General features: G+C 41.5%; 1 protein-coding gene across 23 annotated transcripts in view; it reads left to right on the top strand.

Annotated features, from left to right (window-relative positions):
* The window catches only part of SDCCAG8 (SHH signaling and ciliogenesis regulator SDCCAG8), a 246,891-nt gene that overhangs the window by 137,860 nt on the left and 88,329 nt on the right, over positions 1-20,702 (top strand). For 20 of the 23 annotated variants that reach the window (XM_023247420.2, XM_045049307.1, XM_023247417.2 and 17 more), the window contains one exon: positions 18,512-18,639. The exons of 1 other annotated variant lie outside the window; for it this stretch is intronic. In XM_023247420.2, the coding sequence (XP_023103188.2) occupies positions 18,512-18,639 (128 nt within the window). Of the gene's footprint in view, positions 1-18,511; positions 18,640-20,114; positions 20,677-20,702 lie in introns of those variants that run through there. 2 more of the 23 variants (XM_045049315.1, XM_023247421.2) reach the window with 2 other exon arrangements.

Here is a 20,702-nt window from a genome sequence, read left to right as displayed (position 1 = left end):
CCTACGTTCCATTACTGATAAGGCGATGCCAATAGAGGAGGAGCTGAAGCAGCCCCCAAGAGAAGTGATGAAAGTGCACGATCATGTTGAGATTTTAAAAATCTGGTAATTGATCCACAAGAGTTCCTGCACACTTTTCACAAAGATGCAGTACTCAGAGTGTATTCAGCAAGCACCGTATTCACATGTATTCACATTCCCCGTCTCCGAGCAGCCTGGATCAAATAGATTATGGTGAAGTCGGGTGGGTGTTTCAGAGCATTCTGATTTCAGAGATCACATCCATGGCATAGCATGCTTTTGTCAGTGCAAAGAAAGAACTGAAATCTGACTAGTAATTATAGAAGATGTTTGTTTACGCCTGTGTTGTTTATGGAGATCCGTGCTCTTGGTCATTTTTTTTTTTTTTTTTTGAGACCGAATGAGGCTATACACAACTGTATATGTGAAGGAAAAATCGTAAATGATTTCTTCTCACAAAAGGAGATTGATCATCTGTATTTAAAATCAGCTCCAAAACGTGCCTGTTTCTCCCCACTTGTTAAGAAGTTTTCATCTAATAAATGTTCTCTATTAATCTAAAATTTTACATAAAACTGATTAGAGCATACTTGCTTTAATCGTAATGTATTGATTCTGCTATCTCTTCTATCATAGCTCCTGAATACCTTTATACAATCCTTTTTATAACAACATAGAGCCTTTGTATGATAATGTAAAAAACGAGCACTGACCTGCTGTGTAACATAATACCATGAAACTCACCTCAGTTATGGGATACAAACTGAAAGGCTGTAAAAAGAAACTGCAACAATGAGTCATCATTTGATACGTCACAAATTAAATTGCAAAGCTCTTTATAGGTAGAACTGAGAGCTTTCCAGAAATATGTAAATTAATTGTACTTAGCATAATGTCTTATGTCATGGGGTCTTGAAATTTTTTGAATGGTGGGATAATGGGTTGATTACTGTTAAATAGGCATTCATTCAACAGTAGGTATACAGCTGCTGTAGATTTTTTTTAAAAAAAAAATTGTTTTAATGTTTGGGGTGCCTAGGTGGCTCAGTCGGTTGAGCGTCCGACTTTGGCTCAGGTCATGATCTCACGGTCTGTGAGTTCAAGCCCCGCATCGGGCTCTGTGCTGACAGTTCAGAGCCTGGAGCCTGCTTCGGATTCTGTGTCTCCCTCTCTCTGCACCTCCCCTACTCATGCTCCATCTCTCTCTCTCTCTGTCTCTCTGTCAAAAATAAATAAACTCAAAAAAATTGTTTTAATGTTTATTTTTGACAGAGAGAGAGACAGTGCAAGCAGGAAAGGGGTAGAGAGAGAGGGAGACACAGAATGTGAAGCAGGCTCCAGGCTCTGAGCTGTCGGCACAGAGCCCTATGCAGGGCTCGAACTCATGAGCTGTGAGATCATGACCTGAGCCAAAGTTGGACGCTCAACCAACTGAGCCACCCAGGCGCCCCTGTGATGGACATGTTTCTAAGGATCGATAATTTCTTGTTGGGATCTGTTGGCAACATTGTGGGCAAATGTCAAGTCGAAGCAAAAAGCCTTTTGCTCAGTTTTTTCATATGGCTAGAGGATGTTTTCTAATTAATTAATTAATTAATTATTTACATTTATTTATTGAGAGACAGAGACAGAGCGTGAGCAGGGGGAGGGACAGAGAGAGAGGGAGACACAGAATCCGAAGCAGGCTCCAGGCTCTGAGCTGTCAGCCCAGAGCCCAATGCAGGGCTCGAACTCACGAGCTGCGAGATCATGACCTGAGCCGAAGTCGGACGCTTAACCGACTGAGCCACCCAGGTGCCCCTTTGCTGTAGGTTTTTTAAATGAAGAGGGTGTGATCCTTCTTTACAGTATCTAACAACCTAGTGGACAGGGTGTACATAAGTGTGTGTGTGTGTGTGTGTGTGTGTGTGTGTGTGTGTGATCTAGAAAACAGTATTTAGATTTAGAAACCTTCCTTAACTCACATTGTGAGTGGATGAATTGTGAAACTACCCATCTAGTCCAACCCTCATTCTCTTGTGTGACAACTGAGGTGCAGTGAGGCTCAGGGACTTGCCCGAGGTCAACTGTTCTTCGTGGAAGCCAAACGTGGGCTCTCCGTCCCCTTGCTCTTAGTCCAGTGCTCCTTCTGGTAGTCCAGGTTATATGCCCCTGGTATTCAGTGATAATAGGACTGGTCTGAATAAACCTACCAAAATCTTTCTGTGGAAGTCTTGCACAACATGTTGCTGAAAGGAAAAATAAGTCTCTTTTTGGACCTTCCCACATGGTTACTGGTTCTTGAAACAAACAAATAAAAGAGCTGTACCTTACAAACAGCAATTAAAACTTTTGGAACATTACTCACATTGACTCCCTTAATCTCCACAAGAGCCTTTCAGGTAGATTCTTGCCATGAGGCCCATGTTACAGATAAGAAAACTGAGTTGAATGGAGGCTACTACCTTGACCAGGGTCACAGTGCTGGCAGTTAGGTAGAGTAGGGATTCAGGCCTCAGCAATTAGGCTCCCGGACCGGTTTATGCATTATACTTCCTATATTGCCTGTGATGGTAGGTGTTGTGAGAAGATCAATCCTGTGACCACTTCCTTTTGGAAAGTTAAATTAAATAGGGTTCTTGACAGCCTTCAAAATGCTCACTAATGCACACTGTGACTCTTCGAGAGGAATTTCTATTTTCAGCATTTCCCAAATGTGTATGACTCATGGAAACTCTTCCATTAAATCTCCACATTCTCTCCCAGGAATCAGGTTTTTTAGGAATACACTTTGTGGGGGGCACCTGGGTGGCTGGGTGGGGGTTGGGTGTCAGATTCTTGATTCTGGCTCAGGTCATGATCTCACAGTTCATTGGATCAAGCCCTGCATCAGGCTCTGTGCTCACAGCACAGAACCAGCTTGGGATTCTCTTTCTCCTCTCTCTCTGCCCCTCCCCAGCTCGTGTGCATGTGCTGTCTCGCTCTCTCTCAAAATAAGTAAGTAAACATTAAAAAAGAGAAACACACTTTGGGAAAAACTAATCTAAATTAATTTGTGGTGAGGTGACAGAATTACCACATGGGAAGTGTTTTTATCAGTACCTCTAGAACTTCTCTCCCTGGCCAGGTGGGTGGGTACCCTTCAGTTTGGGTTGTCTGTCCTCCAAAGCAGGGCGAGCGTTGGGGAGCATCTCTGACCATTACTTGATCAGGTAGCTGTGCCAGAGTCACATGACAATGACTCCTTCCACGGCTACCATTTCAACTTGGCCTTTGTCTGGTAATAGCTCTTGAAAATAAAGGTGACAAGTAACTAGTTGATCAGATTTAGGAACCTCTCAGAGCCTGACTCTTGGAATCAGATTTCATAGAATAAAATATCATGGATGCTTTTGGATATAAATCCTTTCAGACAAACTTCTGCTGGGGATTATTGGCACAGATTCAGAGTATGGGCCCCTAAATCAGACTCTGAAAGAGAGCTTCTTCTCCTTCAACTCTTGCTATACCAATATTCCTCCCCTCTAAGTGTATCTTTTCCTGTAGTCTGAAGAAATGGAGCAACTCATGGATAGTAAGCTCTAGAAGTCGAGAAGTTTAGCACTCCTAATGTGTTAATTTTCCTGTAAATACACTTGGAGGTGCCTGTAATTTATAATTACTTCCAGCAGCTCCTATTGGTAAGATTTTCGGTAAATAATGATGTTGCAGTGATAATGATGGCTGGGACTGGGCTTTCTATGTGTGGTCCTGGCTTTCCCACCCACCCCTCCCCTTCCCTTTTCTGGGTTCTTGAATTCTGTTTCTTCCAACAGATAAACTCCAGCAATTTTTGTAGAGAGTTGAAACCATTCATTGGCTTATCTGAATCCCACAAAGTATAGATTATGTTTTGCAGTAAGCGAAAACTACAAAGGCCACAGATTAGCTCACCAAGTGGTGGGATAGTTTATTAAATTGGCTGACAAGCTGATGGACGAATACGGCTACATCGTCCTCTTAATCAACTTTGAAAGTGCTGGTTTTTAGTAGAAACAAGTAATGAATGATACAAGGTTGATTACTGGTGATTCAGGGACGAAACCTGTGGGGGAAAATCTCTTAGAGAATCTGTTATTTCCCACGTAACAATTATAGAAATACTATTAAACGATAAAGATTTTCCAACCGTATGCACATTAACTTATTAGGAGTCTTAATGCGTGTTCATAACTGGATATTTTTCTATAATTTGCCAGCTTGGCTGTATGGAATAATTTTTTAATATGCTTTATAATTTAATTTTAATTATGAATATGTATTTTGGGAGGTGCTTCAAACCAGATTTGATTTTTTTCAAAGATCTCATTGCTTACATTTGTGTAATATGGTAACTGCTTCAGCTTCAGCTGTTCTTAGCTTTCTGTCGTAATTCTCCTTCATTTCTCCTTTCAAGCGATGGTGACTGGCTGACTTAAATGAGAAATTTGGTTTTAAAAATGTCATTTTAATAGTTTTTGCTCTTTAGAAAAATTATGTGATTTGATATCTTCATGAGGCATTTAAAGTTAGCAGGTTTTGGCCACATGGTTATTTTGATTTGTGCTACATCAGGATTAAAAATGACTCTGTGCTCTGGGGGAGTAGACAAAGGAGTTATGCTCAAGCCCCCACTGTCCAATGTAGATATAAGGAGAGCCACAAAATGCAAACCACATACTTAATTAAACATCTCCAAAAAGCTGTATTTTATTTCTTTTTTTAAATTTTGTTTTAAGTTTATTTATTTATTTTGAGAGAGAGAGAGAGAGAGCACATGGGAGGAGCAGAGAGAGGGAGAGGGAGAGAGAGAGAGAGAGAGAGAGAGAATCGCAAGCAGTTTCTGCACTGTGACAGTGCAGAGTCTGATGCAGGACTTGAACTCACGAACCACGAGATCATGATCTGAGCCCAAATCAAGAGTCAGTCACTTAATCGACTAAGCCACCCAGGCCCCCCTAAATAGCCATATATTAAAAGGTGAAATTAATTCTAATAGTTTATTTAACTCAACATAGCAAATAGTATCCTTGAACATGTAATCAATAAAAATTAATTGGATTTTTCTGCTTTCCCACTCCCCCCCCCCCCACCCCACCAATTCTCCACAGTTCAGTGCATATTATTTACACATACAGAGCATCTCACTTCAGTCTAGCCACATGTCAGGTGCACGGCAGCCACATGTGGCCTGTGGCTGCTGTATGAACCATTGCAACCCTAAGCCCTTGTTTTCAGTTTTCCCAGCCTCCCCACAACACCCAGTATGGATGCCATTGGGTTTCTCATGAGCATAAACCCTGAATTCTCTTTCTACAATAATTGGCATCATTCTATAAAAACAAGAAAATCATGTCAGCTTCTTCTGTAATTTTGGAGCCAGGAGCTAGGCCTGTCTTTGATTAGTCCTTTTCTGAAAGACTGCCACTTGGAGCAGGAAGGGGAGGAGGAGAGAGGAAGCTGCCATTTACTGGTCATTCTCTGAAGGGCAGCTGAACTCTTAGCTGTACCCGCAGCACGCTGGAGTGAGTTCTTCGTATCTTACTGTTGCGTCTTTGTCCTTACACCTTAGAGCTGTTGAAAAATCAAATTGACGATTAAATAACGTGATGCCAGGCTGTTAGTTGAATTTAGACATTTTCCGAAGGGTGGTCTGGGCCAGATGTTACTGGTTGCTTTATATAGGTTGCCTCAGTCTCCGGATAACATCGTTTCATTAAATGAGAAAATGAACTTAACGCTAAGGTCCCACCTAATGGCACACGGCTAGTATCAGGTAGGGCCAGGGCCCAAATCTAGTCTGTGTGTGTCCAAAGCCCAAACTCACATCCGTTCTGCAATACCACTCCTCCCATTGCTTTTATCAGTAAATTGAGGAAATTTTGTATTGTTTTTATTGTTTCTTCGAGCTAGTCTTTGAGATAATTGTATTGACTGTTAGACTTTGTTTTATTATTTTTTTATTTTGTACTTTTTGAGAGAGAGGGAGAGAGAATCTTAAGTAGGCTCCACGCTTAGCACAGAGCCCAACATGGGGCTCGATCTCACAAGCCTGAAATCATGACCTGAGCCAAAATCAACAGTCAGACACTTAACCAACTGAGTTGCCCAGGTGTCTCTGATTGTTATACTTTGAATCATCATCTTCTAGGAAGTAGCAATGAGACTACTGATGGTACCGATTCATGTTTTTGAACACAGGGTATGTCAGTGCTGTACTACATACGTTTTACATATAACATCCTGGTGTTCCTAAGGGAGCAGTACTGTCATTAACCCCATTTCACATTTGCGAAAACTGAGTCATAGGCTAAGTGACTTGCTTAGGGTGCACAGCCAGGAAGTGGGCAGGTTGGGAGTTCCCTGCCAAGGCTGGCTGACACCAAGGTCTGAGCTCTTAACCTCTGGCTCGTTGCGTGCAGATGAGTGGCCCAGCCCTGCTGGCAGTGGGCTTACATGCCAAGGCCTCAAGGCCAACGGCAAAAGCATTGTTTTTAAAGGCCCTTTAGGATTTTAGTTCCTCCTATTCCTTTTCTCGGGACACGGATTCCCGTTTTGGATAAGCTCAGAACAGGCTACCTTGTAGAAATGAGTTTGCATGTAGACTTAGACTAAAGGTAGATCCTGGTCTTCAGGAACAGAAAGGGCGGCTCCACAGCCATAGGAATGGTGAGCGTGACGGCCTATCAACGACCAAGGAAGCAGAAAACCCAACACACACTTACGTTACTGCAGAGAAGAAACCTTTCAGAAGGCAGGTAGGAATAGTTACAAGCATGTGTTCCAAGGCAAATAGATAATCCTGTTAAATCATAAAATGACTAAAAGGGAAAATGTTTTGAAGGAGAAAATGACCTGAGCCCGGGGGCAGGAACATGCTTCTCTTATTTGGAAGAGGGAGAGGATAACACAGGTGGGAACCGGAGCACACGGGCTTCAGGCAGTTTTGTCTTCTGTAAATATAATTGTGCTTTTCAGCTCCAGAATCCCGTGGAAAACTGGACAGTTTCCAGAGATCTCAATCAAGTTTTAAAAATGAACTAACTCTAGTTTTGTTATCCAGCCAAGGTTAGTCAGTAGAACACAGTCCTGATTTCCAGGTACAAACGTATTGGGTGTTTGACCAAAAGCACACCAGTTCAGGGACATTGAAAACTCTATGAGTCTTTACTACAGCATGTCCCCACTTACTCAAACTCAGACTTCCGGTAAATTCAGCCATTTGATACATAGCTATAAGCCAAGACTTTTAAGAAGCAAAACCAAACGAAATGGAAAGCATGGCAGCAAATCGTAGCAAAACAAGCGATAAAAAAGCACTATAAGAAGCAGATCAGTAGGCTTCCATTTGCTTTCTGGATCTTCAGAATAGCCTCTGAGATTTTCGTGCAACAGCTATCACAAAGTGCCTCTGCTTCCAGTCACTGTGGTAGCCTCCAGCAGCTATAACGGTGAACGGTGATCCCTAAGCGCGTCCTGGCCGGGACACTAGTAGCAGCACGTGGGCCTTCCTCATTTGAAATTATGACCTTGATTATCAAGTGGAGTTGGTTATATTTGCTATGCGTTGCTTAAGGAAAAAGAGTCATGATAAATAAATATTTTAGACATATTTCCGCTGGAACTGGTCAGATTTCTGTGGGTCTGATGCCTGGAAAATTCTCTCAAGCGGGGACACCTCATCTCTCCACATTCAAGATAAATGAAGCATTATGTTGTGCTTGAGAAAGAAGATTCTATAAAATGAATTTAATAATTGTAATTCTTGCTATATAGCATATTTCTTAATAAGTTTAGCAGCCACAAAGTGACCGACACATTCCTCATTTACTAATGGATCTGATAAATAAATTTCAAAAACATATAATAATAAAATAGAAGCTTTTTTTCAGTCAGTTGTATGCAACTGGACAATGGTGTATATCCATTGACAGGGTACAGAAATGCCATTATGACATATATTGATCCTACCGATGTCTGATTTGAAGTTACTCATCAGAAGGATTAATTACTGGGACTGTGTAGATCAGCTGACATTTTTCAGAGAGGAAAGCCAAGAACGGACCAAAGCAGTTAGTTTATGTAGAAAGGTTAGAGATGGAAACTATGAATATTTTGACAGTCTGAAGGTGCAAAGGCAAAATCATGATCTAATTTATTTTATGTGCTAGCATAATTGTTCTTATTCTTTGGTCTGGTGAACTGGGCCCATGATGTTGTAAAATAGGATATATTTACAACCACTTATGCATCAGAGACCTCTGAGCTCTCAAAAAGTTTTAAGGGTGAAAATTACTGAAACGTACATTTGGTGGCTGTTCAGTCTCAGTATCTACCTATGGTATCTACCATGTCTATGAAACAATTTCAGAAATTGCTCTTGCTATTGCTGTAGTAATAAGTGCTCTCCCTGCTTCTAATGTTGTCCCTTCCCCATCTGTTCTCCACACCGCAGCCAGAGGGATCTTTCTGAAGCCTGAGTGTGATCACAACACTCCCCTGCTTAAAACCCTACGTTGGCTCCCTATTTTCCTCAGGATGAAGTCCTTAAAAATAGCTTCATGTTCTGGCTCCTGCCTACAGCTTCAGGCTCATCGTTCTCCAATCTCCTTCTACCAGCAGCTCACTTCCACCCTGCAGCGTGTGTATTCCACCCTTCAGTCCTGCCAAGGCTGTTTGCAATTTTCCAGAGGCACCTGGTTGTCTCTCCTCCTCGAATCTTTGCACATGTTGTCCACTTCACTTGTAACAATATTCTTCTCATTCTTTGGATGGCTAATTACAATTCACTTTAAACCTCTGATTTTTTAAGTTTCCCCAAATCCTCCCTGACGGTACCTTGCCCCTCTCCAACTCCTGTCCCATCTGCCTGTATGATAGCACGTAGTTAGCCCTATTTTAATACTTACCATTCTACTTTAGTTGTTCTTTCTTGTGTGTTTTCTTCACTAGACCATGAATTCTGAAGGCACAGTCATGGTCTGTGTCTTGTACACTGATGCATCCTCACACTTTGGTGCTTGGCACGAAGTAGGCGTTTAAGTATTTGTTGAATGGATGAGCAATACGAATCTGACGAAACCGCTCATGCGAGGCAATGCCATGGAATGGAAGTACACTGAACTTGAATCGAGAAGACGGGTGCTGGTTCTGGGTCTGTCACTTACTACAAGCTGTGTGCCATTGAGCAAATCCCTTAATTCTTTAAACTTGGGATGCCTCTTGTATCAAGCAGGAATGTCTGTTCCATCCCCCTGCCATACAGAATTGTTATGAAGAGTAGGCGGTCAATGCATTTGAATGTTCTTTGCCACACAGAAAGCATGGAAGTGGGAGGATGTTCAGTTGGTAAGAGTCTCTGGTTCTGTCTTCAGTAAATGAGAGTTGCACACAAGATGTAATAGAAGCAGGCAGTATCTAGTCAAGCACAGCCCCCGTTGCCTTGACAGAGTTTTCAAATCAGTTTGGAGCTACTATAAGAGAACACTTTTGGAGAGAAAATTATTTTTAGGCATGTTTTTGTTAATTATTTCCTTTCTTTTGTGTTTATTCCTTTGAAAGAAGTTGATGTCCTTTCTGTTTCTGCTTCCTTTCCTAGAAGTGACTCACGCTCTAATCGGATAACTCATCTTTCAACATTGTACTTAAAATTCTGACATACTTTGCAGTGAAGAAAATAGAAATAATTTACTCGAGAAATATGTATGATGCCATTAGGGTTTTTTCACATACTTGAGGAAGTAGGGGTTCCTGAAAGCTACTCCTCTTGGATTTTTTTAGCCCTGTTTGTTACATCCTAGTATTTCTACATTTGCTTCACTGTAAGAACATAGCTCCTGTTAGTGGTAAACAAGTACAGGAGTTTTTGTTCTTGTCAAATATGGAAGACATCATGTTGTCTACTAATTTCACTATTGTTTTTCTTTTGTTATTATTGTCAAGAACAATAATAAAAATAAAATCAAATTGTTGGCCAAAATAGGGTTATCTTATCCTATTCTCTTCTGATCAGTAGACAGGAGGACCCTTAAACCTGTATGGACACTTAGTACTTTCCATCTCTTAACAGTTGCTCATTCATTTGTCCATCCATCCATCCATCCATCCACCCATCCATCCATCCATCCATCCATCCATCCAACCATCTATCCAATATTTATTGACCACACAACTATGTTCCAGGCACCATTCCAGGCTCTTGGGATAAATTAGTGAACAAAACCAAGGTCTCTATTTTTTAGGTACTTATGTTCCAGATAAGATGTGTGTGTCTTATCTTCTCTAGGACTCTGTGACCAGCTTTAGGCCGGAAGCATATTTGCGTGACTTTCAGTGTTTTTGTAAAGATCACTGTATTTCTTTAAGGAGGATACAACTAATTGGTTGTGTCACTGTAAGAGGAAGTGATCCAATAACATATGGGACAAACTGAAAAGGAGAAGGACAGCTGTCTTGGAATTTGGCTGTCAAGATGGGTAATATAGGTATTAAAAGACACATACTTCTGGATAATTGAAATAAGACTCTTGTTATCCTTTTAACCTTCTCTCATTTCCCTGCACCCCTGGATAAACTAAGAGATTGAAGTATAGGGATTCATACTGTGGACTTGAGAGTCAGGCAGGCCTGGATTGCCTGGCTATGCCCCTTAATAACTGGAAGATTTTGGACAAGTAGGATAAACTTCCTAGGCCTCAGTTCCCTCTTTTATAGAGAAAGGATAATAATAGAACCTACCTCAGAGGGCGTGAGGATCAAATAAAAGGATAAATGTAAAGAGCTTAGCTTATGGTAAAAACAATAATAAGTAAACAGCTTACTGAAATTATTAATCCTTTAAGGCAGGATTTTTTTTCTGCCTTATTTGAACGAAGAACCCCCGGATTAAAAGAATTAAGTTACGTGTCCATGGCCACATGAGTAATAAGACAGTGAATGCCATGTTTTGACACTGCAGCTGTGTGAGTTTTCTACAGTACTCTATTGCCTCCCTAGATGTAACTTTCCCAGAACACAAAGAAAATCAACCGAAAATGGTGTGGATGCATTTGTAAAACAAACAAACACAAAAGGAAGCAATAAAACTGTAAGCAAATATTTAATCCTAGGTAATAGATTTGCTTTCTGTAGTAGATTAGAAATTTTGAAAGTGCTTTCTGTGTATACTGAGTAAGTTTGAACAAATGTTGAAGATAAATATGTTGAAGATAATGGGAACCAAGTTTCTCACTGTTGAGGAAGGAAGTTAGTGATGGAAGGAGGGGAGACTGGGTTTTATCTATGTTGTTGGATTGGAATTGAGAACATTAGCGTGCATGTATTATTAATATGAACATACATAGAAAAATATTTATAAATATATATTCATACATTGATACATATATTCTTATCCTGGTTCTGTCTACTAAAGTGACCTAGAAGCAAACTTCTCAGTAGCAATGTGTACCCCCTGGTGACGGATCTTGGTTTCTAAGTACCATTCTCCACTAAAAGGCAGAAGAGTTTCTTGGACAAATGCTGATTGCATGACTTATACAGGGATAGTACCAGATGAACCTGCAACATCTTGTGGGGATACAAAGCCAAGATATTCATAAGAATAATAGAGAGATATGGGGTACCTGGGTGGCTTAGTTGGTTAAATGTCTGACTTCAGCTCAGGTCATGATCTCGTGGTTTGTGGGTTCAAGCCCTGCATTGGGCTCTGTACTGACAGCTTAGAGTCTAGAGCCTGCTTTGGATTCTGTGTCTATCCCCCTCTCTCTGCCCCTCCCCTGCTCATGCTCTGTCTCTCAAAAATGGGTAAATGTTAAAAAAAAATTTTTTTAAAGACTAATAGATATAATATAGGAAACAGCTTGAAGGGGTTCCCACTGGCCAAATCTAGGATGAATTGATAAATAAATGGTGGCCATAATAGTTTGCAACACATTGAATCAAATAGGAATCCAGGATTCCATGCTGATATCAATAAATTAATAAATGAGAGAGAAAGGAAGGCCCTTTCTTACAGCACAATGTTAATTAATAAATAAAAAAGACTATTAGACACAGGAGTAACCATGGGATATAAAACTATTAGTTGAAAATTTAATGAGAAATAGGGTATTCACATGGTCTTAACATCTCCCAACAAATTACCTATTGATTACAAAGAGGGAAAGAGTAACATTACAGTGGAGAAGCCCAGGAGAGACCACCTAACCAGTGGTGAGTCAGGGCTGGCTCATGCCAGCCTATGAAAGCCAACGGTACGCATTTCTTCACAACTCTCTATTCAGTGATGTCACTCCAGTAGCTTGAAATAGGCCACAGTAGAAGTATTTACACTGAAAATTGGTAAACACTACAAATAAGCAATTCCTCCCTCCTCCCCCTCACCCTGAAGACCAGTTATTAAACATTTTAGAACACACCAATGACATTACCCAAGTGATCAAAGATAATATCACCAATCTTGGGACAAATGGACACGATGTGTCTTAACTCACAATAATACCCACGCCTCCCTGCTGCTGCTTTTCTATATAATTCCATCAGATATGGCTCTTGGCGAGTAAGCATGTTATAAAGGGTCTCATAAGTTTCGCCATACTGACATTCTGCTGTCACAAAGCTCTCTGTACTGTACTTTACGAGGGAAAGACCTTTTAACCAAAAGGGTTGTATGTTTAACACTAGAATGTCAGTTGTCAGTGAAAAGGAGACTAGAAACATGGCAGATGGGATTGGAGCCTCAAATCACTGCCACTACAGGTTTCATTCTCGGGTTAGACTTGAAGCTTTCATCATTTCTGTCCCAGACTCATTGATGAGCTTTAGGGTCACCAGAAACTTTAGTCCCTCAATGTAGTTATAAAATTAATACATTTTTCTTTAATGTTTATTTATTTTTGGGAGAGAGACAGAGCGTAAGTGGGGAGGGGTAGGGAGAAAGAGGGAGACACAGAATCCAAATCAGGCTCCAGGCTCTGAGCTGTCAGCACAGAGCCCAGTTCGGGGCTTGGACTCACAAACTAAGCGATCATGACCTGAGCTGAAGTTGGACACTTAACCAACTGAGCCACCCAGGCACCCCTGAAAATTACTTTTCAGGTGAAATGACTTCTCCTTTAACAGTTTTATCTTTCTTTCTAACACATTGGAAAACCTCATATTACTTTTTTTTTTTTTTTAAGTTTATTTATTTTTGAGACAGAGAGAGACAGAGCACGTGCCATGGAGGGGCAAAGAGAGAGCAAGACACAGAATCCAAAGTAGGCTCCAGGTTCTGAGCTGTCAGCACAGAGCCCAATGTGGGGCTCGAACCTATGAACTGCGAAATCATGACATGAGCCAAAGTCAGATGCTTAACCAACTGAGTCACCCAGAGGCCCCTAAAATTTTAAATGTCTTTAAAAAAGTTCTAATAAGTCATTTTTGCTTGGTGACATGCGTATTTTTAAAATAGTGGGATTTAAAATAATAAATGATAAAGTTGAGGATCAGAAACATGAAGTTAATTCTTCAGTCCATTTCTTTAATGGGATGGTAAATATCATCATAGCCACCTTAAGAAAATATAATCACCAGAACTGTAATTGGAAAAAAGGAGTGACAAAGCCTCTGTGTGTACTTAGTCCACGCTTGAGGTCTACCCAATGCTTGTTAATTTCCTTTAGCTCTCAGTTGTTACCAAGAAAACACTGACGTGCCCACCAGGGTGCATGTGTGGCCACCAGTGATTGTGAGTAAGTTGGAGAAGGTAACTGTTCCTGTTCTAGCACATTTACTCCTTTTTTTTTTTTTTACATTTATTTATTTATTTTGAGAGAGACAGAGAGGGTGAGAGGGAGAGAAAGAGAGAGAGAGAGAGAGAGACACACACCATGAGCAGAGGAGGGTCAGAGAGAGAGAGAGAGAGTCCAAGCAGTCTCTGCACTGTCAGCATGGAGCCAGATGCAGGGCTCAGACTCACCATGAGATCATGACCTGAGCCAAAGTCAACAGTCAGAGGTTTAGCCGACTGAGCCACCCAGGTGCCCCCATTGCTCCTTTTTAAAATCAGCTCTATTGAGGTGAATTTAAATATACTAAACATCACCAGTTTTAGGTGTGTAATGAAATATGTTTTGACAAATGGACACAGATGTGGGACCATCGTAATCATGATAGAGAACATTTCTATCAACCCCCAGTTTCCCTCCTGCCCCTTTGTTTCCTCGCACCCCTCCCCGATCCTTAGGTCCTGGCAGCACTGACATGTCACTGTGGTGCCTACTTTCCTAGAATGTCATGTTCATGAAATCACGCAATATGTTTTTGGTGTCTGGCTTCTTTAACTAAGCATACTGCTTTTGACGCTCACCCATGTGTTATACGTACGGTAGCCTGTTTCTTCTTATTCCTCCTATTCCTAGTTTCCTGTTGTACGGCCACACCACAATTTGTTTATCCATTTAGCAGCTAATGGGCATTTAGGTTGTTTCCAATTTTTAGCTATTATGAATAAATCTTTCAGCCTCATTTTTAAAAAATGTGTATTTATTTATTTTGAGAGAGAGAAAGAGCATGAGCGGACAAAGGGCAGAGGGAGAGGGAGAGAGAGAGAATCCCAAGCAAATTCGTGCTGTCAGCACAGAGCCTGATGCGGGGCTCGATCTCATGAAGCACGAGATCAAGACCTGAGCCGAGATCAAGAGTCAGACGCTTAACCCCTGAGCCACCCAGGCACGCCAGCCTCATTTTAATAACAACCAAGAAATTCTTCTTTACAGCCATTGCTTTCCAATTTAAAAATATGGCTAACTTCAAGTTGGATTGAGTGAGATCATCAGTGTTTCTAATGAGAACTGAAAGAAAACCGGTTGGGGAAGACTGGCTCAGCTACCCTTCATGATGCGCTCACACCCAGCTAGGATTAACCTCTCATTTTCTCTGCCTCGGGAGTTTTTGCCTTGTAGCTTTCTTGTGGTGTATCGCACCCTCTACTTTCTATGTTAGCCATTTTGAATTCCCTGTTAGGAGCAAGGACTCTGCCATACTTATCTTTATTTGACTCGGTGCCTAGCAGACTGTCTTTCACGTTATGGGGTTATGATAAATATTAAATGAATTGATTCAGATTCTTCTCTAATCCCTCCCTTGGCTACCTAAGTGGTTTTTATTACTCTTTCAGTCCATTATTGCATTGCCTCTGGAGTGTCATAAAATAGGCTCTCTTAAATCAGAATACAGTAGATCGTTGGTTTGCAAGCATAATTCGTTCCGGAAACATGCTTGTAATCCAAAGCACTTGTATATCAAAGTAAATTTCAAGAACCATTGGCTCAGTTGTGATCATGTGACATTTGGCTTCACATACTACTCATACTGCAAGACATCGCTGGTTTATCACATTAAAATTTATTAGAAATGTTTGCTCGTCTTGTGGAATACCTGCAGAACAAGTTACTGGCAATCCAGGGTTCTACTGTAGTTCAAATCCCATCTCTGCCTTCACATCACTTACAATGTAGCCTTTGAGCAGATTTCTTTTTTCAGCTATAATGTGAGCAGATTTAAATAAATAGATTTGAGGGGTGCCCGGGAGGAGGCTCAGTCAGTTAAGCATCCAGCTCTTGACTTCAGTTCAGGTTGTGATCTCATGGTTCATGGGTTCTAGCCCCATGTCGGGCTCTGTGCTGGCAGTGCAGAATCTGCTTGAGATTCAATCTCTCTCCCTCTCCTCTGCTTGGGTGCTCACTCTATCTCTCTCTCAAAACGAATAAACCCTAAATAAACAAACAAACGAACCTAGGAGGAAAGGGGACTGAAGGGAGGAAATAGGAAAGTAAAGACAGGCTGTGTTTTTATGCAATGAAAGGAAATGGTCACTAGTATTGTTGTGATCATTTTGTACTATGTACAAATATCGAATATGTTTTATACCTGAAACCAATATATTATATGTCAATTATACCTCAATTAAAAATAATAAAATCACATGTCATTTCTTAAATAGAGTAAAAATTGGGGAAGGAGTCAAGAAACAAAAGTTGATGTGTAGCTCAACGTTTGTTGGTAGACTACTCTTTTAAAATTTTCTTTTTCTTTTTCCAACGTTTATTTATTTTTGGGACAGAGAGAGACAGAGCACGAACGGGGGAGGGGCAGAGAGAGAGGGAGACACAGAATCAGAAACAGGCTCCAGGCTCTGAGCCATCAGCCCAGAGCCCGATGCGGGGCTTGAACTCCCAGACCGCGAGATCGTGACCTGGCTAAAGTCGGACGCTTAACCGACTGCGCCACCCAGGCGCCCCGGTAGACTACTCTTTTAAATGGTCTCATTTTGTAATGAGAACCGCAATAACAGTAAGTATTTTTCTATAGTAAATTTGGAATATCAGTAATTAGGCAACTTCTCATGCTGAAAATTGATGTTGAGGCTGGCAACCCCTACGGAGGGGACCCATAGCCCCAGTTTGCAAAGGGTAGCCCCAGTTATGACTGTTGTCTCGATGTGCTGATAGTACGCCTTTTCACTCTCAAATAGGTATTGGTTTTGAGCAGTGCACAGTACGGCTACCCAGTTATTAGGGGTCTCAGACCCATAACCAGGGGTCTGACCTGGGAGTGGTTACTCAGTAGAAGAGACCACAGTGCTCTTTTTTGGCTGATTCCTTCAGCAGCATGGTCTTCAGCTGGCAAAGCCACTAGAGCCATTCTCTTCTGGGCATTCTTCCTTTTTAACATGTCTGAAAAGCTTTGCCTCCTCATCTGAGACATGAGCAGATTCTCCAACCTCACTAAAGGTGCATCCACCCTTCCCCCACAGCAAGGGTATAAGAACATCCGTTCATTAGTGTTCACTGCCCACTTCTCATGTGCCAAGTATTGAGCGGCGCTCAGGGTAGGAAGAGACAAAGATGACAGAAAGGGCCAGGCACATAAACCAATAACGCAAGTGTGCTAAATGCTGTCTTATAGGACATATACATTTGCAACGTGTACTTAGGTCATGGGGGAAAGAATAATTTAGGAGAGAATGGAAGGAGAGGGGGAGAATTCTGAGGACACCTCAAAGAGCAGTATTTACTGAACAGAACGATGGGGTGGGGGTGGGGGGCATGGAACAGGATGGGTGGGGGGAGACATCCCAGGAAAACAAAGAAACATATGCAATGATCCATGGGCAGAAAAGACACGGTGTGACTGGGGAGGCAGAAAGTGGCCTAGTCTATCTATTTGTTGCAATATACCAGTTTGGAACTGAGTGTGAAGCAAGACCTTGGAGCCAATCCAAGGGGGTGTCGTTATTAGAAGCACCAGAAGGGACCTTATTTCACATTTAGCATGGACTCCTGATGATTCCATTTGAGTGAGATATGGGTGTAGTTTCCTTCTGAAATTTTCCACCACAACATTCCTGCATGCATTGACCAATTTCAACGCAGACTTTCCTTATGTTGCTTTATAATTAGAAGCCAATGAATTGAAGCTCCACAGCGGTATGTAGACTACTAGTGATAGCTTTATGGAATTGTTTATTTTTAGTTTGGCAAAGGCAAGGCAGTAAATATCTCAATTAGTAAACTAAAACAGCACGGATGAGAAATGCCCACAAGGAGATAAGGAGTTAGAAATAACTAAGTCAGTTAATTAAAGGAAACCCTCATTTCACTTACCCATATTTAGAGTATGAGGAACCGACCTAATGTGTGTGTGTGCGTGGTGCCGCCCGCGATGAGACCCCCTGCGTTCGTCAGCTTCTAATTGTTCAGGCAGTCTCTTTTTTTAAGAACCACGGTGATGGGTTATTGGACTCAGTGGCGTGACCCATCTTGCTGGGTCAATGTCCCGTCACAGCGGGGTGGGATATTGTCTTGGACCATGGAATAGCCTCATCCCGCCATTTCTTTCAACGTGACCCCAAAGGGGCCCTACTGTGACATGCTAGGGGAAGTCGTTCATTTTCATATTCATATTTAGATTCACATTACATGGCCTAATGTGTGAAGGCATTGAACGAAAACATGCAGGTGATACCGCAGAATCATTTCCTCGCTTCTAGAGAGAATCTCCTGCGTTACATCCGAGCGTCTCCAACGCTTCGTTTCGAGAGTTTAGGGTTTGGAGGATAGAATCAGGCTCTTCCTAGAACCGTAAGATGATTAGGAAATACCATTCCAGAGATAAAACATGAACTGGTACCACAATATTGACAGTCTTACAGTAGAGGGGGGTTGTGTTTTAAAGTTACAAAACACCAATATTCGGGTGTCACGATTTTTTGACCTTTAAAGTTGCGTCCTTGAGTCCAGTTAGATTTATGGCGCGTATTTACCACAGTAGGAAGGGTCCTTTGGATCTTCCCCCCCAGGGGGGCGGGAGTGGGGGGAGTCCGACAAAGACTGTTGTCTTCTCACGCCCCACAATCGACGACCGCGTCAGCTCTCTGGGGTCTGTAGGGGAAATGAGGAGGCGCCGTGCATCTGCAGATTAAATTTCTGTCTGTCTCCTCTCTGCTTTGTAGACTGGAAAAAGATAGCATTCAGCAGAGGCTTAGCAACGAAGCAAAGGCCCAAGCCCTTCAGGCCCAGCAAAGGGAGCAGGAGCTGACACAGAAGATACAGCAAATGGAGGCCCAGCATGACAAAACTGGTAGGTGGTAGGGGAAGATTAGAGCCTGGGCACTCGCTCACAAGCCAGGCCCACGCCTTACTGTGAAATGACATCAGGAACACCTGTAACCTTTGGCTGGCCGAAGGGAGCAGATGCTAACTACACCGGAGATTCCGAATTACATATTAGTTAGCGTTTAAAAGAGAAAACGGAAAGTATTGCCCACTGTCTGTTGATTTCAGAGTGCTGCTCTCACATCTGTTGCACCATCTGGATTATGAGTTTATTTACCTGTGTTCAAGAAACGTAAAGCTGAGAGAGACCACAACAAAGTAGAAAAACAAAGGGCTTGTTTTTGGCTGGGTTTTCAGGCACACATGTTATATAAAGAAAATAGCATCAGAGGCTCTGCGGGAAATGCTCTGAGCTTACAGTTAGAGTCTCCTGAATAGCATTGAACAGTTCCCACAGTACACACATTATAGCTACTCTAAAAGCCTAATGAGTTTGCTTCAGCATCCAAACTGGAGAAAAGCTTTAGCCATTAATCGGTTCTTAATTCACTGTCGCAGCTGGATGTAATTCAGTGGCTCCAAATTGATATGTTCCTTTATTTAATCTTTGCAGCTTCGAACATTTTTAGCATTTGTATGATGTCCCCACCTCCCCCCAGCCCCTGTCTAGAGTGATGTTTAATCCTTCACATTCTTCAAGTTCTCAAACTGCTGGGGAAATTCGCTAATACAAGGCATTGACCACAGCTGGCAGCTTGGCTAAAAATTGCCATCTTTCATCACGTTGGCGCGATTTTGCAGACTGAGTTGGCCAGTAACTCTTTACCTTGCATTTGAAAGTAAAATGCACTTTCCAAGCAGGCAGTTTGATGTGTTCAGTCAGAGCATTATGTGGTTCCTTTCACTTTGGAGTTGTGTGTTCACAGACAGTGTTAGTCAAAACAAGACAGTGGCAGTCATTATAATTCCGCACCACATACTCCAAGCTGATTGTACTATTAAAAACAAAAGTTTAATTGATCCCGTCTCTTCCAGAAAAGTGTTGCCTGGTTTTTAGTGCCTTGATTTATTTTGCTCTGGATGATGCGTGCTTTTTGCCAATCGATAGTTAACATTGAAAAGAAATAAAGGGACTTAGCAAAGCTTACACTTAAAGATAATTCGCACATGATTTCATTGCACTGCATTCGGTGACATGCTAAAAAATTACTGCTTATCCTGTAGGTGGAAAATCGGTCATGTAAAATTCACTAAATCATCGATTTGCTTACAAAGAGGCAAATGTCATACCGACTCACATGAGTCCCTCCAGCACTTTCCAGACTCAATAGATGTTTTTCCACTAAAAGTAAAAGGAGGAAATTTCAGGAAAAATTAGCATTTGCCTTTCCTGCTTGCAGGATTCTGGCGATCGAGGGGTCTTGGGCAGAATCTCTGAGCGCTACGTGAGAGTATTTAACTGTTAAGACCACCTTAAGAGCACTCCCTTTTATTTTGCAGGAAAATATCACACTCTCTTCAATTCCTTTGACCAGATCTTCCTTGAAGCTCATGCTGTTGACAATGAAAGCTGAGTTCTAAGGAAATTATGTGTTTCACCTTCATAATGAAAGAACTATATACCAGGGGTGGGGATAGGGAAATCTATGAGCAAATGTGACACTCAAAGCAGGAGTTACAGTATACAAGAGAGTTCCTCAGTTATTTTGTTTTTGAATTATCTAGTCATGATTATTTTTGACACTCTGTTTATAGTAAAATTGTCAAAATAAAAATATAATATCTTGCCTATTACAAAGATATAAGCATCTTGAGGTTTCTGACAGTTTATCAGCACATTAAAACATTACCCCAAGCTGGTATGATAAAAAATGTTTCTGGTGTGTAATTATTAGAAAAATTAATGCCTCCCAAGATTTAGTGTCTTGCCAGGTGACTGGTGCTTCGACTTAGGACATTGAAATTGATCTAGTGGCTTATAGGAAATGGGTAGTGGTCTTAGTACCTTTACCACTCTACACACAGAAGCATGCTGTCACAACCATAAACATCTTATGTTGGTGGGGGGGTGGGGTTTGTTATTATTTC

This window comes from Felis catus, chromosome F1 (genome assembly GCF_018350175.1).
Source record: "Felis catus isolate Fca126 chromosome F1, F.catus_Fca126_mat1.0, whole genome shotgun sequence".
NCBI lineage: Eukaryota > Metazoa > Chordata > Mammalia > Carnivora > Felidae > Felis > Felis catus.
The sequence above is the reverse complement of the archived record's forward strand: the minus strand, read 5'-3'. Positions and strand labels throughout refer to the sequence as shown.